Genomic DNA, 27,727 nt, shown 5'->3' with positions numbered 1-27,727 from the left:
TCAGAATCATCCTTCAGTTTTTATTCCTGAGAGTTGTTATGAAGTTTCTCTCTCTTGTCTCTCCCTTCACAGGCCCTAAATCAAATGAGGGGTCCCCAGGTCCAATTCCTGAAATGTAGCCAAGCCTGGATCCCAGGTTTGACTCTAGCTGATCACGTTGCTTTTCTCTTCTCTCCCCACCCTTCCTCATCCTTTGCACATTTACATTTGTAAAATCATACTATCGTATACACACAGGGTCAACAATGCCAGCCACTCACAGAGCATAATAACATCCAATTGTTTCTGTAGTGACTCTTTCTTTTATTAGAGAAAAAAATAGACCTAATAAATGGCATTTTGGAACAAATTCCAAACATAAAAGAGCTTCTGCACACTGATATAAAATGAATTATTCAAACATATACTTATCCTATTCAACAAGCACTATATGAAGCTAAATATTCTTGCCCAGTAACATTAAATTCAAAATATAAACATTTTATTTTTAGTAAATCCAATAAGACCATATGTTAAATATTGTATACTTAAGCAGGCTACACTCTCAGCACTGCGAATTAGGGTCAGGATTTAAATTGCTGCAGAGCCAGGCAGTTTTCTGATATATTGTCAGTGTTGTTTTTAATAATAAGCTCATATCAAGGTGCTAGAAAAATGAAACATTAATAGTATTAAATGAACTTAAATATTAGTTTTTCTAGAATATTTTAAAAATAGAATATATTCATATCATCTCTTCTTACAGTCAGCCTCTCACATTTTAAACATATATTTGCTTTTGTTCTTTAGTAAAGACTACATGCAAATATTTTTATATATGAAAGAACCCCTATCTTGTGTCTGCTCTGTACCAGTTCCAAAATTAGACCATAAAGATCTAGCAGTTCTCTCCATAAATCAAGGCATTCTTACAACGTCCAAAAGCAGGGAAAGACACACTGTACAATGAAATCATTTCACACATCACTTCTAGCCACCTATTTCATGAGCTTGCCAATGACTTTTATAGTTTGGTAGTGTGAAAACCTTCTAACACCGATTTTTCTAATGTAGAAGAGCCTCATGGGACCTAATGTCCCATGAGGGTGTTAGGGATGATTTGTGCTGTAGATAGTGTTTTGTAGTCTAAGGATTGTGTTTTCACATGCTAATTTCTAGATTAAATTTTAAAATTCTTTTTTTTTTTTTTTGAGATGGAATTCCACTCTTGTTGCCCAAGCTGTAGTGCAACGGCGTGATCTCAGCTCACTGCGGTCTCCGCCTCCCGGGTTCAAGTGATTCTCCTGCCTTAGTCTCCCAAGTAGCTGGGAGTGCACCACCACAACTGGCTAATTTTTACATTTTTAGGAGAACCGGGGTTTCACCATTTTAGCCAGGATGGTCTCAATCTCCTGACCTCGTGATCCGCCCACCTTAGCCTCCCAAAGTGCTGGGATTACAGGCATGAGCCACCACGCCCAGCCTAAATTTTAAAATTCTTAAATAAAAAGTATTATCCTCTTCTATCCATGTAACAACCACCTTTCATCCTAATTCTGGTGACCATGTCTGCTGAGGCTCACAGAAAGTGCAGTTGTGATAAGGGTCCTGTCTTCCGATCAACAAAGTAAAAATAATACTACCTACCTGATGGAGTTATTTTATTTTATGTATTTATTTATTTATTTATTTATTTATTTATTTTATTTTATTTATTTATTTATTTTTTTTGAGACGGAGTCTCGCTCTGTCGCCCAGGCTGGAGTGCAGTGGCGCGATCTCGGCTCACTGCAAGCTCCGCCTCCCGGGTTCACGCCATTCTCCTGCCTCAGCCTCCCGAGTAGCTGGGACTACAGGCGCCCACAACCGCGCCCGGCTAATTTTTTGTATTTTTAGTAGAGACGGGATTTCACCGTGGTCTCGATCTCCTGACCTTGTGATCCGCCCGCCTCGGCCTCCCAAAGTGCTGGGATTACAGGCGTGAGCCACCGCGCCCGGCTATTTATTTTTTGAGATGGAGTTTCACTCTTGTTGTCCAGGCTGGAGTACAATGGCGGGATCTCAGCTCACTGCAACCTCTTCCTCCCAGGTTCAAGCAATTCTCCTGCCTCAGCCTCCCAAGTAACTGGGATTACAGGCACGTGCCACCACCCCCAAGTAACTTTTTTGTATTATTAGTAGAGACGGGGTTTCACCATGTTGCCCAGGCTGATCTCGAACTCCTACCTCAGGTGATCCACCGGCCTTGGCCTCCCAAAATTCTGGGATTACAGGCATGAGCCACTGCACCTGACCCCCATGGAGTTTTTTTTTTGTTTGTTTATTTGTGTGTGTGTGTATTTATTTATTTATTTATTTATTTATTTATTTATTTATTTTGAGATGGAGTCTCACTCTGTCACCCAGGCTGGAGTGCAATGGTGCGATCTTGGCTTACTGCAATCTCTGCTTCCTGGGTTCAAGTGGTTCTCCTCCCTCAGCCTCCTGAGTAGCCGGGACTACAGGCATGTGCCACTGCGTCCAGCTAATTTTTGTATTTTCTTTTATAGATAGATGGATGGATAGATAGATAGATATATAGATAGATAGATAGATAGATAGATAGATAGATAGATAGACAGACAGACAGACAGATAGTTTTTTTTATCTCACGAAATGGTCTATAGTAAACACTTAAGTACCAATATTTGGTGCAATTCTGTCAATGAGGATAAATGTGGAATCATTATAATTCTTAAGAATATATATTCACTCTAAGTTTTCAATACCTCAGATTTTAATACCTCACAATTATCTCATAAGGCTTAAAATCAATCATATTTTGAGGGTCAACTTACAGTCTTTTTGCCTGTTTTTATTCCTTCTGGTGTGAAAATTGATGCTTTCCTTCATGTAACTCTTGTTCACACTGGTTTTGATGTTTTGTTTTCTGGCTTTCTAACAGCAAAATGCACAAATTATGAAACTCGTATTAAGCTCATTAGAATACAGTTGTTCACATCCAGTTAGCATATAAGTCATTTTCTAAAACTAATGGCAAAATTGGGTCTTTCCAGTCCTCAAATTATAAGAAGCATTAATCCTGAGACTGCATCAAGAGCTAAGGGTCTAACTATATTTTTTGATGGTTTATTCTGTGATTGAATTATAGTATCATTAAGTAGCATGCTTCTCCAACTGCAAATTGCCTTAATGTTGGAAAGCTTTTCTCTACTGGTGTGAAGAGGTGGTGTTCTAATTTTATTTCCCCCACAATTACTATGTCAACTCTCTTGGAAGTAAGGCAAGGGTAGAATGACAGAGCTTCACGTAGGAGTTTTGCATCTAACTTGTTTAGCTATTTGACAGGATTTATGTGTAATATTTCCTGGAGAGAAATACATTTGTAAAGATCAGTGCTTCCAAAAACATCATTCTACTTCTTTTAAATTACTTAAAAATAAAAAGGTGCAGAAAAAGATTTTTTTTTAAAAAAAATTGCTATTCTTGCAAGATGTAGCAGTTAGAATGAAATGCCTCTGTAGATGTAGCAATAATCTTTTAGTATCACCGTAATTATATTAAGCACTAAAATGTGAATTATAATTTTATGACTATTTTACCTTTAAGACCTTGGTAAACAACTTATAGTGGCTGTTCACTATGTATTATGTACAGTGGCAGATAGTTCTGAGTTTCTACAAAGAGGGGAAGGCAGACAGAATATGCAGTTCCTTTCTTTAAAAAAAAAGTTGAAAAACGTTAAACCTTCTGAGTTAACGATAATGTGAAGTCATTAATTTATCAGGTCCAGCAAGTAACGTGAAGGTGTTTTTTGTTTGTTTGTTTTTTATTTTTTAATTGCCTACTTTCCTAGATGCCAACTTTAAAATGTGGTCTGTAAAATTTAATTTAGGACTGAGCTATGACCTATTATATAAATTCAGGAAATGCTTGGGATCTACAGAAACTAATATGCATTAATTTTTATAGAAAATTTACAAGTTTTCTTTGCTATTATCTTGTGGGTTTTTTTTTTTTTTTTTTTTTTTTTTTTTTTTTTGAGACGGGGTCTCGCTTTGTCACCCAGGCTGGAGTGCAGTGGAGCTATCTTGGCTCCCTGCAAGCTCCGCCTCCCGGGTTCACGCCATTCTCCTGCCTCAGCCTCCAGTGTAGCTGGGACTACAGGCGCCTGCCACTGCACCCAGCTAATTTTTTGTATTTTTAGTAGAGACGGGGTTTCACCGTGTTAGCCAGGATGGTCTAGATCTCCTGACCTCGTGATCCGCCCGTCTCGGCCTCCCAAAGTGCTGGGATTACAGGCGTGAGCCACCGCGCCCAACCCATCTTGTGGATATTTTAATGATAAAAAATCTAGAAAGAAATTAAAATTCAGGGTACCACAACAATTTGCAAGTGTCAATATAAGAATTATTAGCAATAAAAATTGTCTCAATAATTTTTAATCCAAATTTCATTTAATTAATTTCTTCTGAGTACTGACCGTGTGCTAGGCACCGTGTTAGGTACATGCTATGTAAGGAAGCACAAACATACATGGCACTACCTAAATGACACTTGTCATCTAGTTGGGAAGAGAGGCAGTGCACAAAATTATGAGAAATGTACGTATATAGAGTTTCATCCTGTGATAAATGCTGTGAAGCAAGTAAGCCCTCACAAGAAAATCTAACAGGGAGGTTTATTTTATGTTGTCACATCAGGTAAGGCATCACTAAAGAAGTAACTGTTGGTCAGGTAGGGTGGCTCACGCCTATAATCCCAGCACTTTGGGAGGCCGAGGCAGGTGGATCACGAGGTCAGGAGTTCAAGACCAGCCTGGCCAATATGGTGAAACCCTGTCTCTATTAACAATACAAAAATTAGCCAGGTGTGGTGGTGTGTGCCTGTGGTCCTAGATACTCGGGAGGCTGAGGCAGGAGAATCACTAGAACCTAGGAGGTGGAGGTTGCAGTGAGCCTAGATCGCGCCACTGCACTCCAGTCTGGGCAACAGAGCAAGACTCCGTCTCAAAAAAAAAACAACGAAGTAGCCGTTAAATTAAGCATAAGGTTCAATGTAGCAAAGGGAAGAACAGGTAGAGAGGATTGGAAGATTCCCGACCAAAGTTATAGCATCAGCTAAAGACCTATGACAGAAAAGAACTTTATCTCTAAGTATAAGGAAGGAGGGAGGAATTAATTAGATACTGACTCTAGTATGACAGGGACTTAAGGAAAATTTAAATGTTGGGATTTCTATCCCATATGTAAAGGGAAACATAGTAGGAAGTTTGCGCAGGGAATTGTATGATATGACCTATGTTTTAAGGGTATACGCCTGATAGTTCTGTGTGGAATACATTAAATGCTGTAGTCAAATAATAGGCTATGGCCTATTTAGAATTCTGTTGCATGAGTACAAGGAGAAAAGAGTGTCTTCAACTAGGGCAGTAGTGGTGGCAAGTGAAAGATGTGTGTAAGATTGAGATGTATTCCAAGGATGGAGTTAACAATGACTTTCCAAATTTGGGTAATTTCAACGACTGGTTTTCTATCAATTCCCTCATAGTTAAAATGTAGAAGATACCTTAGTCAGAATATTAAAATTGCTTGAACTAACCATATGCTCCAGCGCTATTTTCATATACACACAAAGCAGTTAAGAACACAACACCCACCTTTTAATGTTTTCCCAGCAGATCTGCTCTCCAGCATCCCCTTAACATTAAGAGATTTTTTTAAACAGTTGAACACAACACCCACCTTTTAATGTTTTGGCTCTCATCTTAACATAAGAGATTTTTAAACAGTGTTGTGGTCATCAATGATAACAACAAAACCGTGCGTGTGAATTCTCAAATTAGTACTCAAAAGACTGTGAACTCAAGGCTTTTGAGATGCCTGCAGATGTTATTCATCTCTCAACAATGAAGTATGGTATTTCAAAGGATGTAGTCATTTTACAGCATGGAAAAATGGTTTAAAGCTAGTAGTTATACCTGCATTGTTGCATGTAAACACACATTGTAAAGTATTGTTATGAGAAGTCTGGAAAAGCAGAAGTACCAGTGTGAAGGAAAATTAGCAGACTTTAGTACTCAAAGACATGTTAATAATCGGCATTTCATCTACTGCCATTTAAAAGAGTGCATTTTTACTCACGCACATATTCAGGTAATGTAAAAATTGCATGGAGCATTTAATCTCTTGATCAAAATGTACCCAGATTGAAAATTACATTGCTGATTGTTAATTTTTCAGGAATTTAAAGACAAAACAAATTCTATACATGTATTTTAAATCAGTGCTGGCATGAATAGTAGACATTTCAAGCATGGCCATGATATTGCAGGTGAAAAGGTTAGTTACAAGTAAGAATTTGATAATAATGTATTGTAAAACCAGCTCTGGGATTGATAATGTTATACAGAGTTCCTTTAACAAAAGAAATTGAAATGTTCTTGAAAGGATTAACATTTTATGGGTCAGGCTAGAGGACGATGACTTTCGTTCAAATAAATATATAGAGAAAAAAATCTTATGGCTAAAACACACAGCTGGTAAAAAAACATAATCTTCCCACATACATTTCATGTCTTTTTGACATGTGTATCTTCACTGTATACAGACTCGCATGCGTACAAACTTTCCCACAGAAACATGCCACATACGTAGAATCGGAATGTATATTTTACAAATAATTTCTTCACACAGAATCCAGTCAATGAATATTAAAGGAAGTGATAAAATAATAATTTCTGTGGCCTCCTCAATTATGCAACAATAATCTAAATCATTTTTTCTAATGGATTATATTGGAAATGCTGGCAAGTTGAGAATGCTATCATAGCTCTAACAATAACATTTATAAAATGTTACACTTTCAGAGGTTCATGATTACCTGTCATGGGTTATATTTGAAAGATTACTTTTGTCACCTAACGTTCACCAGTGGAGACTTCAAATTTGACTGAGTCTAAATAACCAAGTTGTTGTCATAGCCATAAGTAAAAGATGTTATACTTTAGTCAGAAATACACCCTAAGAAGTAAGAAAGTATAAACACCATAATTTCTTTATTTTTTTCTGATGCGTCATGTAAACATGAATAACCTTTGATTTTAAAGGATGATATGAAAAAGGCAAAAACAAAATGTGACTTGTTGTAATTTACAAAATCCTAATTATAAAAAGCTATATAGAAACTTTAAAAAATTGGAATCATTTTAACTCAAAAAAGGGCTTTAAAGATATTCAGACATTTCATCATACTTTTTAAAGTTTGCTTGAAAAATATTTACAGACAGGTATTTTATATGTGGTCAAACAGAGTCAGACAAAGACACAGAATCTTGCCATTAGTTCTTTCATAAATCTATCATAGGGTTAAATAAAATACTCTGAGCAAAAACTGAGCTTTCTGAATCTTCTTTTACCCTACAGTTAAACTAAATATGTTTGAATCTGAAAATTATATTACGTTGATATAAATACAAGGAAAAAATTATTAACATAACTTCTAAAAAAATCTCAGCAGCTCTTACCAGCAAATGGAATACATACTTTAAATTCTGTTTTATTGGAAAAGTTAGAGTAAGAAAACATTTTGACTTTAATCTTCCTTATCCTCTCCTACATGATTAAATTAAGATAATGAGTGTAAAGCAGAACCAAGTAATGCAAGCCAAGAACGCTGCATTTGGTAACCACTTAAGGCAATGTTTGGTAAAAGTTGACACAATTTATAATCCAACGAAGAGAAATTCCTAAAGTGGAAAAGATGGCCTATTTGAGGTCAAATGATTTTGCCAAGTTGTTTGGGAAGAAGGAAGCATACCTGCCCAAAGCACATTGACTTCTCAAAATGTGGAAGCAGTGGACTAGTAAAGTATAGAGTTTGATGAAAGCTAAAATAGACCACAACTCTCCCAGAGAGTTGGAGTAAATTTTAAAAATATGAAAATTCAATGTAAGATGCGCATATTTGAGCTTAATTAAAAGAGACACTATTTTATATGGTCCTGGATATGCTGATTCAATCATAGGCAGAATCCTGCGTCATGAAAATCTTCATGGGAAAGAGTGTTGATAGATAGGTCTTGAGTTGGAAGTATGAGGTCACTGGTTCATATCCTGAGGAGAAAACCTGGACTTAGTCCACGAAAAACAGCTGCTTTTGTAAAATGCAGTATCTTGCACACAAATGGAATTAAATTAGCTACTGTCATTTTAAGGATTCCACAACTCTCAAAGAGAGGTGGACATTTGGACCCAAGACCTTCAGACATGCTGCTTCAGCATGAAAATATAATTGTCTTCGAAATAAACCAATAACAGGCTTGACCAAAAATATATTGATATAAATGTATTTTCTAAAAATATTGCCTCTTAAAACTTACAGCAAATATAAAGTGACATGTTCTATTTTTTTTTTCAATTCTAGGCATATGATTGAAATTCTAGGAAACCATCCAGATTTCTTATTTAGACAATATGAATTAATAAATTCATCTGAATTAGATCTAAAATATTTATTGCACTAATGTCATCGCCTGCCTTTTTTTTTTTTTTTTCCTGAGAGTAAGTCTTGCTCTGTCGCCCAGGCTGGAATACAGTGGTGCGATCTCGGCTCACTGCAACCTCCGCCTCCCAGGTTCAAGCGATCTTTCTGCCTCACCTTCCTGAGTAGCTAGGATTACAGGTGCCCACCACCATGCCTGGCTAATTTTTGTATTTTTAGTAGAGACGGGGTTTCAACATGTTGGTCAGGCTGATCTCGAACTCCTGACCTTGTGATCCGCTCGCCTTGGCCTCCCAAATTGCTGGGATTACAGGCGTGAGCCATCGTGCCTGGCGTCATCACCTGTCTTTAGGTTCTATTTACCTTAAAGAAAGGAGCTTATCTGTATTGACTTTTCAAAATAATTAGCCAAAGAAATATCTATGATTTTTAACCAATTTCCATCAAACTATTTTCCCCCAAATATTTTGACATCCCAGCTTTACTCATAAATTGTATTGTATTTTTAATAATCAGTTTATTATTAATATTACAGTATCTCTCTAAATATTCCTTGAAAATTAAGTTACACTATATATTAAAAAAATGGTTCTATCTTGTATAGAATTGAGAGACATTTGGTTTAATAAGGTTTCTATAAGGAAATGTCTTGACAGCTAGACCTCCCAAAATCTTTAATATATTTATTTGAAATTAATATAATAAAATATGTAGTGTTCTCCTGAATTCATTTTCTCATGGAACCCTTTCTTCCATTGAACATCACAAGGAACTAGTGTTTTATGGAACATGTCCATAAAGGATTCATTCATTAATATGTATGTTTGCTTTCTTCAAGCAAAGAAATGGGTGAATTGTTCTTAATATGTAAATAGTGTTATGTAAATAGAAAATATTTTTAACTTTTATTTGAACTATTCAAGATTTTATATCAACACGCTTTTCTTGTTTAATATTATGCTTAACTGTAGAGAAGTGTAATAGAAGCTAGAGAGGAAATAAAAGTCTTTGTAATTAAAAGTAAATTTTATTAAAGTACCATTTTAGACCTCAAATGGTGTATCTATATTAAAGGGGAAACTCATGGCAGAGTTGTTTAAATAACAAAAACACATTTAAGGAAACATTCACCATAAAACAATGCAAGGCTAAATTTAAGAAACTACTTAAACGTACAGATTAAAACATGCATCTTTTCATATTTTATGCTGTTTCCTTTGGGGAAAAACAAATCACCTTTTATTCTCATTTACTTGCCATCACATGATCATAGGGTAAGATTTCTAAGGTCAGTAATAACTCTGCTGCAGTGTATATTAAATCAGTGTGTGTCCTTTCCTCTGAATGTTATAAGTGAACTACTGATAGTTCAAATGCTCCCTCTTTCTTTGATGTCCACAAAGATGATAACCAACTGTATGTACGTGGATGACAGGCCTCTCCTGATAGACCCTCTTTTAACTTCAAGTCTGTTGATAATTGGTACTTTTGCAACAAGAGCATTTTCAACTACCTGAATCAAGACTTTCATAGCAATATCACTTACTGGTTCTTGACAGCTAATGAAGTGGCAAAGCAGGGCTGATAAACTCCAGAGCTTATCAAAAGGAGGGTATAGCATTTTTTAGATTCTGATTTACTAAATGAGGTGAAAGTCATTAAGATCATCAAACAAACTCAACTATGAACTTTTAAACTAATTTCTTGATCTTTTAAGTACAAGTATTTTTAAGTGGAAGTCATTTTTCCACCTTGAGTACTTAGAAATGATAAAATAACAGCTATAATTGGGAAAAGCTAGAATTTTTTCTCAATTTTATAATTCTGCTAGTTTTTACAACTTTTTTACATTTAAATGCAGTAGCATTTAAGCTAATAAAAACAAATGCCTGCTTTACATAATTATCTTATAGAAAATATAAAAATAAAATAAATTTTTAAAATCTTGGAAATTTTGTGAAAATATATTGCCACTTAGAGACACAGCCAAGTACATAACCTCAGCTTCTAAAGCAATTTCGTGAGGCAGACATACATAGGTAATTATTTTCATAACAATTTATTAACTTGAGGATGAAGTTAAAAAATAATTCCTACCAGTTATCCTCAAATAAATAATATTTCAATTTTAAATACATAAAACTATTTTCAACTATTCAATCCAAAACTGATTAATGACAATATTGTTATAAAGATGTGATTGACAAAGATATTCATTTTTAAACTCTTTACATGCAAAATAAATATCAGAAAAATGAAAGAATTAAGAAATCAGCAACCTTAGTGATATTACATGACTCTTCTGGTTGCTCACATTGAACTGCCATGAGAGTTTGTTAGAATTTAAGAGCAATAACACTTACTTCCCCTTCTTTCATGTGGAAAGGTGAATTTTACCCTTGTTATTCTCTGCCTTCAAACTAATGTTAGTGTCTCATTTTCAATGAATGTTGTGGCCAGCAGGGATTAAATAGAGATCATATTTCACTCTAAACAAGGTTTATGACTTGTAATTTTAACATTGTTAGTAGTGTTTTGTTTTTGTTTTGCTTTTGTCAATGGTACACAATCATGTTTTATGGTGAAGTAGAGAAGGAAGTTTAATGAGAAATTAGCTTATGCTATATTTTTGCCCAATCTTCAAGAGGTAAAGCTGGTTCTGAATTTGACATTTGACATTGTGGGGATTAATGTTGTGTGTCCTGCATTGGTCTAGAAAATCTTTAGTCTATTGTCCTTTCCAACCCAGAGGTGTGCTTGATTTAATGGGTCCTGGGAGAGCAGGGATTTTCAACAAACAAGCTGGAATTTTAGCTTCATTCAAGGGAATCATGAGTTGTCCTTAGGGGTCTTAAACCAAACATGGCTCACATAATATTTAACTTCAATCTTACAACATTTCTAAATATGACCCAATTTTAGACAATTACATTAATAGCAAGAAAGTATTTGGAAACAAAATGGAAGAATTTAACATTTTCTCATTTGCCAATTAAGATAAAATCCTTAAGTTGTTATTTGTTTTTTCTCTGCCATCAAAATAATTTCTAGAATTAATACTTTCAGATAGTTTTCACTAAATAATTACTTGGGGAGAGCTGGATATAGTAGAACTTAATCTTGTCCAACTTATCTACATGATAATCCAATTATTCCTTCTTTTCTTTGTATATACAGTTAACTCTTGAACAAGGTGGGGGTTAGAAGAATCGACCCTTTGTGTAGTCAAAAATCCACATATAAGTTTTGACTATCCAAAAACTTAACTATTAACAGCCTTCTGTTGATCAGAAACCTTACCAATAACACAGTCAAGTAACACATATTTTGTATGTTCTATGTACTATATACACTATTTTCTTCTAATGAAGTAAGCTAGAGAAAAGAAAACATTATTAAGAAAATTATTAGAAAGAAAAAATATTTACTCTTCAAGTGGAAGTGGATCATCATAAAGGTCTTTCATCCTTAGTGTCTTCTTGTCCAGTAGCTGGGGAAGGATGAGGAAGAGGAAGGATTCATCTCTCTGTGTTAGGGGTGGCAGAGGTAGAAGAAAATACAAATATAAGTGGAGGCACATAGTTTAAACCCATGTTGTTCAAGGGTCAACTTAGAAAAGTTATAATATATCAATGAATTGTTATGTACAAATTTCATTAGGGTATCTGACTTCATAAACTCCAAAATGTGTCCACTCCAAAATTAAAGCACACTATTAGGGAAGACAAATTTATAATGTGCTATCATAAATAGGACATAGGACATTATTGTGACTAAGATAACAATGTACCCGGACTACACTGTATGGTTTTCATGAGAGATTCTTTGAATTTGTTGGTTTTCAACATATTGCTCTCCCATCTCCTTCCATCCCTCTGCATGGAGCTCTGATTTAAACGAAATCCTTTTATGGGGAACCCAGAAGTCTTTGTAATCAAAATGTATTTATTCTAGATAAAGGTGCAGGACATAGCTAGGAATGTCATATCAATGTTCTCTAGAAGCCTCTTAAAAAAAAAAAAAAAGAAAGGAAAAAGAAAAGAAAAAAAAAAAGGGGGTCGGGGTGTGATGGCTCATGCCTGTAATCCCAGTACTTTGGGAGGCCAAAGTGAGTGGATAACCTGAGGTCAGGAGTTCGAGACCAGCCTGGCCAACATGGCAAAATCCCGTCGCTACTAAAAAAAATACAAAAATTAACCAGGCGTGGTGGCTCATGCCTGTAATTCCAGCTACTTGGGAGGCCGAGGCATGAGAATCCCTTGAACCCAGGAGGCAGAGGTTGCAGTGAGCCAAGACCATGCTACTGCACTCCGGCTTGGGCGACAGAGTGAGACAGTGTCTTAAAAAAAAGAGAGGAAGGAAAAAAGAGAGAGTAAGAAAGACAAAGAAAAAAATAACCTCTGAAGGAAACAACTATTTTTTAAAATGACAAATTTAATTGCATTCGCTTATAACACCAGGCACGTTGCAAAAAAATGAAGAGAGTAAAACTAGTAAAAGCAGCATGATAAATTATGAGCTATCTAACCCATATGCACTATTACATGTTCATAAACATATCTACTTTATCCGACTATTCCGTAATCCATTTACTCATTCATTCAATAAGTATATACTAAGCACCTGTTGTCAGACAAATCTACAGTTTAGGTAATTCCTACCACCAGCCACACAAGCCTGCCTCTCTGATCTGGTTACTTGATTGATCCTTGAGTATGTCTATGTGATCTCCTGAGTTCTCTTTCTTTTCACTCTGAGAATGAAATAGACGCTTGCCTCAGATATATATCAGTCCATGAACACTGATAGGAATATGTTCTCCAGTATATTTGCACTTATACAGATCAGTTTTTGTCAGTGAATAAGGAAGACTTTTTTCCTCCCCAAAATGTATCTTGGGATGGAAATGATAGAAATATCCTGGATAAAATACTAAGCTTCTATCTCTAAAAACACTCATTTTGCTCAGCATTAAAACAAATTAAATAAACCATTCTTAGTTTTAAAAATGCCTTATAGTAGACATACGCAACAGGTAATGGGTGACAAAGTGGTTTATCACTATTTATTTCTCCATATGTGAATATTTTCCACTGTTTTGTTACTGGAAAATGTAGTATATATAATTTGTAAATGTCAGAAAACATGTGCTTTCTTTTTTTAAAAAACACGTGCTTTCTTGTAGCCATGTGAAATATGGTTATTTGAAGAACACTCTGAAACATGTGCTGTGTTACAGTAAATAATTGAGCAAGACTGACTGAAAAAATCGTATTTCAACTGTATGAAGCAGAGAAGCCTCCTCTTTTTCACTTTGCTAATGATAATACAATCCGTACCACTCATAGGTATTTAATGAGCACTTATCAGTGGACTGATTGGTAATAGAGACTTGCCTATAGAGGAGTCTCATATATAATTAAAATATAAGGCAGAATCAGAAACAAAATTTTGATTTCTAGATTACTAGCCCATCACCCAAAGCATTAAATAAAACCAATGGGAATTTTAAAAGAAGAATCTGCACTTTAATCCTAAATTTTTACTGACTAATCATCTCACACAAAAACGAGTGACCGATGGCAATGCACATTTGAATTATCCATTTTTGTTCACATTATGACATTTACTTGTTTTATGCAATCATTACATTTAAACTCCAGTTATTCCCTTAAGAAGTAAAAATTAATGTTGCTCATTAGTTATTTTGTAAATTGTTTGCAACTTTTATTTTTTGCCTATATTCTTGTGCAAAAGGCTACTATCAATATCAGGGACCAGGGAGCAAAAAATGTGGAGAAATATTAAAGTCACAATTTTTCCAGAAAATTATTTAGAAAGAACATCAAATGTAGAGCCAGGAGACTTATATTTAAATCTGACCTCTGCAACTGTTAATGGTGAAGTCATGTATGCTCTTTTCTAAATGCAAGTAGTCAGACTTCAGACAGTCTAAAGATCGTTCTAGATCTTTAATTTAATGATTGATTATCTAGTTAACCATTTCCTCCACGTATAATTTGACCCATATGGCATTGTGCTAACCTTTACATCTAAGTGAACTAATGTGTGTACTCTAATACTCAAGCAGAAAAGTGGCATGCAATTAATTTATGACTGTGTGTTATAATGAAAGCACAGTGAGGCATCCATCGGAGGATAGATGTCTGCTAATTCTCAAGTCATTGATGGGAGAGATAGCTTGTAACTGCAGCTTGAAGCACAAGAAAAGGGAACATAAACTAGAAGCGGGAGGCAGCAACCTAGGTTTAGAAAAGAGTGAATTGTGGAAACTTACAGAAACAGGCATAAAATGAGATAGCAAAACAAGATTAGGGACTGCAACTGCTATTAATGAGATGGTACTAAGGTAAAGGTGGTGGGTGTAGGTCTGTGCTTTGTTTTAATAAAAGCATAACTTTTTTTTTTTTTTTTTTTGAGACGGTGTCTTGCTCTGTCGTCCAGGCTGGAGTGCAGTGGCATGATCTCGGCTCGCTGCAAGCTCTGCCGCCCAGGTTCACGCCATTCTTTTACCTCAGCCTCCCGAGTAGCTGGGACTACAGGCGCCCGCCACCACGCCCGGCTAATTTTTTTGTATTTTTAGTGGAGACGGGGTTTCACCGTGTTAGCCAGGATGGTCTCGATCTCCTGACCTCGTGATCCACCCTCCTCAGCCTCCCAAAGTGCAGGGATTACAGGCGTGAGACACTGCGCCCGGCTGCATTACATTTTTGAAATGTCTTCTCATTAATTTATATGTCGGTGACTTGAAGAGTATACTAAAATTGAGAGAAATTGAACATAAAGACAAGTTACTTTGCTGTTTCAGTAGATTTTGTGTTTAATGCTGCTGGCAAAACAGAACTCTCAAGAAATTTATTCATGTGATTATTGTATGTAAAACAACCATAACAGTGCTGAGCACATAGAATTAAAAAACATTAGCCATTTAATTGTTATTTCATAGCCAATTTATAAATAATTTAAGGTTTAGATGGTATAATTTTAATAGTCATTTGAACATAATTTATAACTTAATTAGCAAAGCTAATGTATATCCTGACATATAATTTATATTGCCACATTTGCTTTTTCTTAGATATTTTTATCATATTTACTCTTTCTAAAGCTTTTTTGCTTTAAAAAAACAATGTGGTTCAAATCACATATATTGACTCACTTGCTTCTGTGTGTCAGTAATAGGTATATTCCAGGAGTAGGTTCTAGGGCTAGACATACAAAAATAAGTAAAGGCAGCATATTTTAACTCTAGAAGGGGAGCTAAGGAGATAAAGCAGTGGTTAATCTACGTATGTACAGGGCACTATGCTTCATAAAGGAAAGCATGATGCATTGTCTCTTAGAAGGTCAAGGAATTCACAAAAGAGGGTTGATGTGGGTGTTGAAAGGTGAATAAATCTACCTAAGCAAGTGAGGGTGGAAGATGGAAAGCACTGGGGAGATAAAGAGCATTCTAATTTGTGAGTCTATAGATGGCATGTCATCGAGCTAATTGGAAATATTCTTTGTGTATGTAAATAAAATACATATTTATATATTGTTGTATATAGGGGTAAACACACATGCATATACACTTACATACACTCTATTGGTGAAGGAGCAAACAAATGAGTATGTCAAATATAAAGAGCCCAAATCACATAGATAATGAAAAATTCTAGCCAGGTTTTAAGGAGGCAAGTAATGTAATATCTGTTTGATTCTGATTCATGCCTTGTTTGAATGAATTTCATTATTAAGAAGTTGTTATTGTTATAGTTTCTTGAATGTTTGCTCTATTTCCTTAAACTACACTTGTTTGAGAATGACTGGTGATACGTCTCTCATTTGAAAAACAAATTGCTGTGTCACAGATATTTTCACTTGGTTATTTGTGCAAATTGCTTCCCTGGGGACAAATAATGCTGTTTTGAACAAGTATGAGGTCCACCTGATATCCTCCCTTGTACGTGACTCAATTTTCCACATAAATTCCAAATGTATTTTTTCTTTATTTAGTAAATTCCATTAATTATTACTTCTATAAGAAACTTTTTGGTCTGTAGATTCAACTCTATTTTTATGTTTTATTTCCTTATCTTTCATTTCTATTATCATATTAATCAATTCATCTCTTTCAAAAAATTAGATTTTATTATTACTTAGTTTGTAACTTTTGCAACCAGAATTAATCCTCTGTTTCTTGTGCCAACTCCTCTTCTTTCCTATGCCCTTCATTTACATTTTAGTGAACTTGTTTCCTCCTTCTGACAATGAGGAAATGAGCTGGAGGAATTTGCAGCCTATGATTTTTGTTGTTTTGACTTTAAACACACTGTGATCTTTAATATATTTTCTTCTGGGTATACACCTCACTTTATTTATTATTATTATTATTTTTCATATCTTGATTGGTGTGATTGTTGTGTTTCTCATGAAGCCCCATCAGAAACACCCTGTGGGATAGTCAGGTATTCATACCTTTCACTTTTGCCCTCATACTAATTTACCTACAGTGATATCCTTTAGAAGAAGGATAATGCATACACAATAAATAGTGTGCGTGTATGTGAGAGAGAGAGAGAGAAAGAGAGAGACAGAGGGAGAGGGAGATTAGAATAGTATCTAGCTTGGCTTGCCCATGTTAGTTGAAATGATGATTATAATGATGATGACCATGCCTTTATATTTTACCTATACCTCCACTTTTTATTTTTATTTTCTTTCTTCCTTCCTTCCTTCCTTCCTTCCTTCCTTCCTTCCTTCCTTCCTTCCTTCCTTCCTTCCTTTCCTTTCCTTTCCTTTCTTTCCTTTCTCTTTCTTTCTTTCTTTTCTTTCTTTCTTTCTTTCTTTCTTTCTTTCTTTCTTTCTTTCTTTCTTTCTTTCTTTCTTTCTTTCTTTCTTTTCTTTCTATCTTTTCTTTCTTTCTTTCTCTTTTTTTTTCTTTCTTTCTTTCTTTCTCTCCTTTCTTTCTTTCTCTCTCTCTCTTTCTCTCTCTCCTTCCTTCCCTCCTTCCTTCCTTCCTTCCTTCCTTCCTTCTTTCTTTCTTTCTTTCTTTCTTTCTTTCTTTCTTTCTTTTTCTTTTTCTTTCTTTCTTTTTCTTTCTTTTTCTTTCTTTCTCTCTCTTTCTTTCTTTCTTTCTTTCTTTCTTTCTTTCTTTCTTTCTTTCTTTCTTTCTTTCTTTCTTTCTTTCTTTCTTTCTTTCGTGAGACAGGGTCTCACACTGTAATCATAGCTCACAGCAAACTTGAATTCCTGGACTCAAACCATCCTCCTGCTCAGCCTGAGCACACACAGCAACTTTTTTTTTAAGTAGAGATGGGACCTCGCTATGTTGCACAGGCTGGTCTGGAACTCCTGGTCTCAAGTGATCCTCCTACCTTGGCCTCCAAAAGTGCTGGGATTACAGGCTTGAGCCACTGTGTTCGATCTGTACCTCCACTCTTTATGGGCATGTTCCAGTAATCTTATAGTTGTGTAGACTCCTAGAGCGTGTTTTTGTAATACAAGCGTTTGTGGATGCAATCTCTATGATTTGTTAACTAATTCTATCCTACTTGGAATATATGGAGAGATATGCCAGATCTCAGTATTTTATATCAAAATGTTTCAAGTTTCAGTATATTTGAAATATTTCCTTAATAATTAGATATCAATTGGTGTTATTTCTTTATTTAATATGTATATTTTCCTCTTAAACTTTTCATCTTTTTTATTTTCCTGAGAGTCAAAAGAAGGGGATAGAATACACATGGTTTTACTCTGTCATCTTGCACCAGTAGAAAGTGCATGTGTTTTGTAGAAAGTTTACTCTGGGGGCAGTATGTAACATGGTTTGTTGGTGTAAACCTGGAAAGGAAGTTCTGTGAGAAGATGATTACCGTAATTGAGGGAAGATATTATGGGGAGTTAAATTAGGACAGTGGCAGTGAGTATGTAAGCAAAAGAAAATACAGGACAAATTATTGTGTTAAGCAAAAATGAAGTGATGGATCAGATCAATGAATGATAAAGAAGGGTCTGACTTGCATGGGTCTGTGATGATTGATACAACAAATTTAAAACATGCAGAAAGGTGATGATGTCAGTAATGGAAAGAAGAAAAAGGAGTGAATTCTGTTTAAGTCATGCAGACTCTGAGATGTTTGTACAATACCTAAATAGAGGTTTCCAGTAAGCCTTTGTTTGGACTTTGGAGGGAAATATCTCTTGGAAGATATATATTTGAGACATGTCAAAATACTGCTAGTGATGAAAGCCATAGTTGTAGATAAGATTAGCCACCAAGTTATTAATGTGTAAAAAGACCAAGTACAGAGCAAATAAAATAATATAAATATGCAAGAGCTGTTAGCTAAAGCAAATTATATGAGAGTGAAAGGTAACAAACTTTTCAAAAATCAGTTCTTAGTATTTTCCAAAATATACCCTCCTTAGTAGTGATTATGGATAAAAACAGAAAGACCCAGACCTTTGATGTCAGATGGAAATAGTTATCTTAACTCTACATCATACTAGCTCTGTGACCTAGGATATTCCTGATAGCCTAACTAACTGAGTCAATTTCTTCATGAGAAAAAAATGGGAATGAACTCCTATTAACTTCCTTAACTATAGTTAGCCTCTTTTTGTTGTTGCTTTTACTGATTTAGGTTTTGCTTCTATAAAGGTATTTGTCTACGTTTGCATAAAAGTTTTTATTATTCTTAATACTCCACATAGTTTTTAGTCAAGGTCTATATGTTATATATAATATGGACTAAATGTGTTTTTGTTGACTTTAGTAGGTGAATGATAGTTAAGTGATAAAAATCTGAATCATAAAATTAGATTATGAACAACTTACTTTACATAAATATTTTTCACATATACAAAATGAAAAATAAATTCATATAACATATAGTTCTGCCCTTGAAGTTTTATAAGCATATTTGAGAAAAAATATAGTGTATCTCCCTGACAACATGGCCTAGGACACTTGTGTCTTGTGTGGAGTCTAGAAGTATGGGAGTTGGACTTGGGATGAGAATGAACCTTTACTAGTTGTACAAAGCTCAGGTACATGCATCTTGTATTTTAATTTGGTACATATACATCATGGAATACTATGCAGCCATAAAAAAATGAGACCATGTCCTTTGCAGGGACATGGATGGAGTTAGAGGGTATTATCCTTAGCAAACTAACACAGGAACTGAAAACCAAATACTGCATGTTCTCACTTATAAGTGGGAGCTAAATGATGAGAACACGTGGACACATAGAAGGGAACAACACGTAGAGGGGAACAACAACACACATAGAGGCTTATTGGAGGGTAGACGGTGGGAGGAAGGAGAGAAGCAAGATATATAACTAATGGGTACTAGGTTTAATGCCTGAGTGATGAAATAACCTGTACAACCAACCCCCATGACATACATTTACCTATGTAATAAACCTGCACATCCTGCACATGTAACCTGAACTTAAAATACATGTTAAAAAAAAAAAAGAAAGTCTATACAAGTAAAACCAATTATTCATATTAACTAAAAATAAGCATCTGGCAGAGGAGAATCCTGGCATAAATTCAGTGGATAGAGACATTAGAGTACAGAACATCAATAAATGCAAAGGGAAAAGTTGGAAGAAGAGCTTGGAAACATGTCCTAGGAAAAGGTAGTAGAGCTGTGTTTCATAGATTGCTGTGGCCTCTGGCACCAACTGGAGAGACTAGTCAAGGCAAAACTTAGTAACAGATCAGGATGTGTAAGCTTGATGCATATTTTAAGTGTTTACTACGATAGAAGTTAGAAGATAATTTTTAATAAATGGACTCAAACAATACTTAGCAAACAGTGTAGAATGAAAGAATATTCTCAGCATCACCGAATAAATAAAAGCATATAGATCCCCACTGGTATTGGCTCCATCTACACAATGACAAGATGCAGTGACCAGAAATAGTAGGAGTAGAATTCATCCTCCACACAGTTACCTTAGAGCTGTATTTGCCAAACATCAGTCTGTGGAAAGGTCCTAATCTTGCATGTAATAAAGTGTTAGAAACTAGTCCTTGGTGAAATAAAGAAAATAAATAGAATTTTTCCATTATGCAAATATATTTATCACTGAAGATTATTCATTGTTCATGTCTTTGCTCACTTTGATCATTTTATTCATAAAATAAAATGGCTCCCCCCTCCTTTTTTTCCTAATGAAATGACAATGATAGCAAATAGTCCTTGCCTTTGTTTCTTTTTTGTTATTATAGTACAAGAAAAAGTTGTGAACCTTTATTTCAGCCTCTATTCTTGAACTTTTTTGGTTTATGAAATTAAAAATAAAATCTAGGAAGTACTAAAATATAGGATCTAAAATTGTCGGACCTTACTGAACTTTCCAATATTTACAAATATCTAGATGTGGTCATCATGTAGCCAAAATGTTTTGGCTTCATATAGACTCAGCCTTTGACTACTTTCAATGGGTTCTTTGACTGTTCTATGAAAAGGACAAAGTTCAAGTCATGGAAAAAGGACATAAGCCTAAAGCCATCAATGAATACAGGCAATTCATTTGAGTCCAGCAACTGGTGGGGTCCTATTACCTTTCATGTTACCAAACTTAGAAGGGAAAAAGAGAGACAGAAAAATGTAACAGAAGTCAGAAATATAAAGAACAGGGTGGATATTGTCTAGATTTGAAGGTCAAATATACAGGAATTCTTCATCCCACTATAAAAATTCTAGTTCCGGGCAGTCCTGCAAACCAGAAATCTGTATTCATTTCATTGCCTTTTTGAGAATCTGACCCAGTCATTGTAATGTAACCATCTTTGTAAATCTGTGTTCATCCTAAAGGAAATCAGAACATAACAGGAAACATAGAGTTTTGTTATGTAGGGGTGAATCATCTTTTATTATTTTTGTGTAAGTGTTCTCAATCATCATGCATGATTTTGGTGTAAGTGTGTTTTTTCTTTCCATATAACAAAACACATGCATAAGAAGAACACTAGTTTAGAAAATAACCTTTAATATCTCAAATGTGGGACTGATAGTGATTGCTATGAATTTCTCCCTTCAAATGCTTGTTTTCAAAAGTAAATATACATTAGAGATTATGATTACTCTGGGGGGAAAAGCAAATATGAACATTTATAGATAAATAGAATAAAAATTGGAATTGACTCATTATAAAATATGTTTTTTTCTCCCATGATTAACTGGTAGCATATTATAGATCAATTATAATTTATTCTTTTGTAACATACTCTTAAATAGAAATCTGTCAAATGGACTTTATATATGAGTCTTGAATTTCATGAGACTCCTCTATCTTGTGAAACTACATCACAAGAGAGTACAATTTATTTATAATTGACAACACTACACTTGAAATTATTTAAGTTGATTTTTTTTGGCCTTGCCAGCTATATACACTAAAGCTTGTCATCTTCATTGTCTTATATTATATAATAGTAAGAATGGTGACAATAATTAGCACTTATTGAGCACAAACTGCCTGTCTCTGTCTGGTTTTACAGTCAGTGTGTTTTCCATGCTGTCATTAAGCAACTCATAAATACACTAAATCCTCTGGTGAATCTGGAGTGAACAGAATGCTTCTTTACTCACCTTCCAAATTTAAGAATACATACTTTATTAAAGAGTGTTCTGAAATGGCATCTTTAATTACAATCCTACATTTGCTTCTCTTATAATTCGACACAGCGTGTGGAAGTTGAAGTAATCTCTCAACCAGAGAAAAACAACTACACTCAAAGAGAATTAATCCCTTTAAAAGCTTTGTCCTACTCAGATTCACCATAGTCAAATTAATTTTATAGAAACTTCGGTTGTTTTTTAAAAATAACAATTGTTGTTTAACTGAATAGGAGCATAGGTAAGATGTAAGAAGTTAGAAGAATACTACACATTTCACATTAGTGAATTTTACTATACTTCCCATAGCAGTTTATGTCATTGTAAGATACATAAATGAAACAAAAGAAAGACTTAAAATGCTGAAGGAGTACATTCAAAGTTATTTACTATCAGATGCAGCTAATTGTCTCTACATCTAGGAAAGTCAAAGTCATGCATTAACTGAGGAAAACAAATTACTGAAGAATCTGAGAACTAGATTTGGAAAAAAAAAATGTGTCTGATTTTAACCCACATTTCTATTTAATCTAATAAAATTTCACCCAATTTCTATTTAATCTCACACTGGAAAGTAGTGATATAACCTAAGCAATCCAGAATTTGTATTGTTCACTGACACTTGTTTTTAAGACTCTTCTCTAAGTTATAAAGCAATATAAAAAGCTCGTGTTGGAGAAGAACATCTAAAGGATTTGGAGTGAAAGGAACAATGAGACAAAATTAAGCACATTTGAGAGCAATGGAAAACAGCTACTAACACATATGCCAGGAAAGTATTGTCTTTTTTAAAAAATCAAACTGTTGAGAAGTAACACTTTAAAACTGTGGTTTGTTTTCATGATGATTTCAAATATAAGCCACCAAAAACTTCCATAAATTGTCTGTACGTAGGGACCAATAATTCTGTCCAAACTAATTTGCAAAATTCACCCTAGAACATATTTTTCAATTGAGAAAGTATTTTCATTGTTTGGAACTGTGATATAGAAAGCCATTCCTTTTATTATTTAGAATTGAGAATACATACATTGGAAAAGAAGAAGGAATACTTTATTGTTCTTAAAATGTCATTACATTTAATATTAGTGTAAATCAAAGAACATATTGCTATTCTTATTTTCCCTCTACCAAACAAAATTACTGATGTTAACAAGTTAGGACACTTAGTAAGATAGGTTATATATATACACACACACACACACACACATATATATTTATATATGTAGTTTTCAGTCTACTCCATCTGGACTGTAATTTGCTACATCTGGTCAAGAAGATCAACCTACAAATATTTAACCTCTACTTATACAAACAGGAAATATTTAATTGAGTGCTTACTAGGAAATGCTTGTTCTAGGTTTTTTACAGGCTTTATCTAATTTCACCTCAGTGACTCTTAAAAGATACATGAACTCTTAAAAGATACATTATTCACCCCATCTTCTATAAAACTTGGGGCCAGGGAGTTTAAGGAACTTGTCCTCGTTTGTACACCTAAAAAATAAGTACTGTGGTGATGCTTGTGTTCTTACTTATAGTTGTATAACTCTAAAATCTATAGCTATAGTATTTATTTTCCTACAACTTCTTCCAATTAATGCTTAGAGATCCCCTATGTAGTTTCTATGCATTTGCAATTAAAATCCATTCTTGTATCTCTTACATGACCCTTTAATTGCTTAATATCTTTATGTAATTTTTTTGGTTTAGGCCGAGATGGCCTTTTTTTTTTTTTTTTAAGTTTGTGGGCTTTTTTTTCTTTTTTAAGTTTGGCCTCTCTGAAACTAAGGTAGAATTATAGATCTTAGAATTGGAAGTAAAGATGAAGGGCATCCATTTGATAAACAGATCTTTTCTAATGACCATTCAATCAGGGCCTGAACATATCCAGTGACAGAGCCCTTGCCTCTGGCAGAAGTCCATTTCCATCCTCACACAACTCAGAGTGCCTGAAATTTCAGTCTTTTGACTCTGCGTAGTGTAGCATCGATCAGTTGTAATCTTTGGGGTGCCAATGAAATGAATGTTATGTCTTTTTTTTTTTTTTTTTTGAGACTGAATGTTGCTCTGTCACCCAGGCTGAAGTACAGTGGTGCAACCTTGGCTCACTGCAACCTCCACCTCCCGGGTTCAAGCAATTCTCCTGCCTCAGCCTCCCGAGAAGCTGGGATTACAGGCACCCACCATCACGCTCGGCTTATTTTTTGTGTTTTTAGTAGGGACGGGGTTTCACCATGTTGGCCAGGCTGGTCTTGAACTTCTGACCTTGTTATCTGCCCGCCTTGGCCTCCCAAAGTGCTGAGATTACAGGCGTGAGCCACCGTGCCCAGCCAATGACTTCCATTTCAATTAAGATATTATGTAGTGGATTATCTGTCCCTCTTCTCTGGAGACTAACCCCTCTCATTTATTTCAGCTGTGTTTCACATGAATTAAACTCTTTTCTTTCCTTCCTTCCTTCCTTCCTTCCTTCCTTCCTTCCTTCCTTCCTTCCTTCCTTCCTTCCTTCCTTCCTTCCTTCCTTCCTTCCTTCCTTCCTTCCTTCCTTCCTTCCTTCCTTCCTTCCTTCCTTCCTTCCTTCCTTCCTTCCTTCCTTCCTTCCTTCCTTCCTTCCTTCCTTCCTTCCTTCTTCCCTCCCTCCCTCCTTCCGTCCCTTCCTTCCTCTCCTGCTTCTTTTTTGTGTGTGTGTGGGGAGTGGGGTGTGGTAGGGAGTAAGGCCAGTCTAGTATTATACTATTTCTCATGAAGAAATGAGAAAAGTATCTTTTAACAATTAGTTAACAATTTTTGCCTATAGGATAGGTAAATATACAAAAAGATAGATATTCCATTTTACGTTGTTGACCTAGTAATATGAAAAAAACATGTGAGTTAGGCATGATGAGCTATTAATTATCTGTTTCCTGAGGGAATGTTCATTCTGGTAGATAAGATTACAATAATTGACAGTGGGATGCAGGTTATAAGAGTAATTCAAGCAAAATGTAACAGGAAGCTCTCTGAGAATTTCTTGGCAGTTGCATTTGAACTAGCTTTAAGCGTGGATCTATTCTGTAGCTGTCGGAGTCAGGAAAAATAGTAACAAAGGCCAAGGAGTGAATGAGCACAGTGCATGACTTTCCTCATGATAGAGGACATGAGAAGTACTGGGATAGGGTCTAAACTGAAATGATAGTGACCTGATCTTTAGTGTTAAGTTAAAGAGTATGAATTTTATCCTCTGTTGAAATCATATTTTTGATGATAAAATGATAAAATGAAGAGGTCAGTAGGACAAATAGATAAAACAAGGCAATCGGTCACATGACTAATATATGTTTCCTGATGTTAACAGCTGGAACAGGTGTTAGAACAGGTCTACATTGCAGCTTTCTGTCTTTGGAAGGCACATCGCATTCTACATTTTGTGTGTGCTGCTGAAAGTTTCCTACTAAGTGTGCACCCGAAAAATCTAAAGCACTGATTCAGGACATAGAGTTTTGGAGATACAGTTTTGGAGAATCCTCAAAAATTCTATCTCATGGGGGTGGTGTGTGTGTGTGTGGGTGGGTGGGTGTGTGTGTGTGTGTGTGCATTGAGCAAAACGTATCTTTAAGAAGCCAACAATTACCTTCTTAACACAAAAGTGGACTTAAATTTAATGTTATTTTTAATCTGAAAGTGTTCCTGTTACTAAAGTACAGGTATTTCTCTTCCTCTCGTCTTTAGGACTGTACCATGTTAAGTATGAAACCAGCAAATAGGAATATAACTCCCATTTTAATAAAATGCAGGCCAGGCACAGTGGCTCACGCCTGTAATCCCAGAACTTTGGGAGGCCGAGGTGGGCAGATCACCTGAGGTCAGGAGTTCGAAGCCAGCCTGACCAACATCGAGAAACCCCGTCTCTACTAAAAACACAAAAATTAGCCAGGTGTGGTGGTGCATGCCTGTAATCCCAGCTACTTGGGAAGCTGCGGTGGGAGAATCACTTGAACTCAGGAGGCGGAGGTTGTGGTGAACTGAGATCGCGCCATTGCACTCCAACCTGGGCAACAAGAGCAAAACTCCATCTCAAAAAAAAAAAAAAAGTAAAATGCACACATTTTGGTTCCGGTTCCAAGATATTTCTTAGTACCCTGAAGAATAAGCACAGATTGATAGCTACAACAGTCAATATAGTCAGGTTACCATGTACCGACAGTCTATACTTGTATAGTGCTTCACATTAATACCCAATGTTTTGCTTTGTTACCTTGCAGAAATGTTGGAATCCAACAATGTGATCACTTTCAATGGCTTGGCCAACAGCTCCAGTTATCATACCTTCCTTTTGGATGAGGAACGGAGTAGGCTGTATGTTGGAGCAAAGGATCACATATTTTCATTCAACCTGGTTAATATCAAGGATTTTCAAAAGGTATCAGTATTCTAATATATGCACTATAGTTATTTTGAAGCATCTCAAGTCATAGATAATTCTCTAGCTATTTAAAAGCATGATTACTGACAGAAAGTTGTTTTGAATTAATATTTTGTCTTTTCTGATGCAAATAAAAATGACAATAATTAATCAATGGATGCAATAGATTAAAAAAATATCAAGGATGAAACCACAGTATTTGCAGTAATCAGTATAAGAAATATGAACTTCAGCTTATCCTTTCATATCTATTTTTCCTACATAAAAGTAAATACTTGAACCATTGTAGCAATACATTTTAATTGACTTCATGAACTATGCATATGTGTGTAGGTATAAATTTATATTTCTCTATTTCCAGAAAATGAAGAGTTTATCTAGCCATTACCCACATGCCTAATTTGGCATGCTATCAGTGTTTGTAAATAAAGTTTTATTGAAACACAAGCACTCTCATTCATTTACATATTGCCTGTGTCTGTTTTTGTGCTACAATAGCAGAATTCAGTAGTTACAAAGGATATCAACTGGTCTACAGAAACGATTATTTGGCCTTTTAAACAAAGAGTTTGCCAAACCCTGATCTAGAAGATCAAAGTATCAGATTTTTTAAAAATGTGGTCATTCAGACATCAGCAGGATATAAGTTCTATCTTTATTCTTTATAGTATTTCTGGCTTATTTCATTAATAAGCTATACAGTTTTTTTGTTTGTTTGTTTTTGTTTTGTTGTTGTTGTTTTTTGAGATGGAGTCTCGCTCTGTCACCCAGGCTGGAGTGCAGTGGTGTGATCTTGGCTCACTGCAAGCTCTGCCTCCCAGGTTCATGCCATTCTCCTGTCTCAGCCTCCCAAGTAGCTGAGACTACAGGTGCCTGCCACCACGCCCGGCTAATTTTATACTTTTTTTTTTTTTTTTTTTTTAAGTAGAGACGGGTTTTCACCATGTTAGCCAGGATGGTCTCGATTTCCTGACCTAGTGATCTGCCCGCCTTGGCCTCCCAAAGTGCTGGGATTACAGGTGTGAGCCACCGCGCCCGACCTTTTATAAGCTATACAGATTAACAAATAAAAACATGGATTGACAAATTAGTGAAAATTGTGCTATTAAGTCTACATGTAGTATGTCTAAGTGAACCATTTTATCACAGTCAATATTTCTGATAGTAATTATCTGAAGAATAAAGGCCTTTA

General features: G+C 35.2%; 1 protein-coding gene across 1 annotated transcript in view; it reads left to right on the top strand.

Annotated features, from left to right (window-relative positions):
• Positions 1-27,727, top strand: part of SEMA3A (semaphorin 3A) — a 535,871-nt gene that overhangs the window by 343,087 nt on the left and 165,057 nt on the right. The window contains exon 5 of the mRNA XM_050785247.1: positions 26,375-26,532. Within this exon, the coding sequence (XP_050641204.1) occupies positions 26,375-26,532 (158 nt within the window). The remainder of the gene's footprint in view (positions 1-26,374; positions 26,533-27,727) is intronic.

This window comes from Macaca thibetana, chromosome 3 (genome assembly GCF_024542745.1).
Source record: "Macaca thibetana thibetana isolate TM-01 chromosome 3, ASM2454274v1, whole genome shotgun sequence".
Lineage (NCBI taxonomy): Eukaryota > Metazoa > Chordata > Mammalia > Primates > Cercopithecidae > Macaca > Macaca thibetana.
This window is presented reverse-complemented; position numbering and strand designations above follow the sequence as displayed.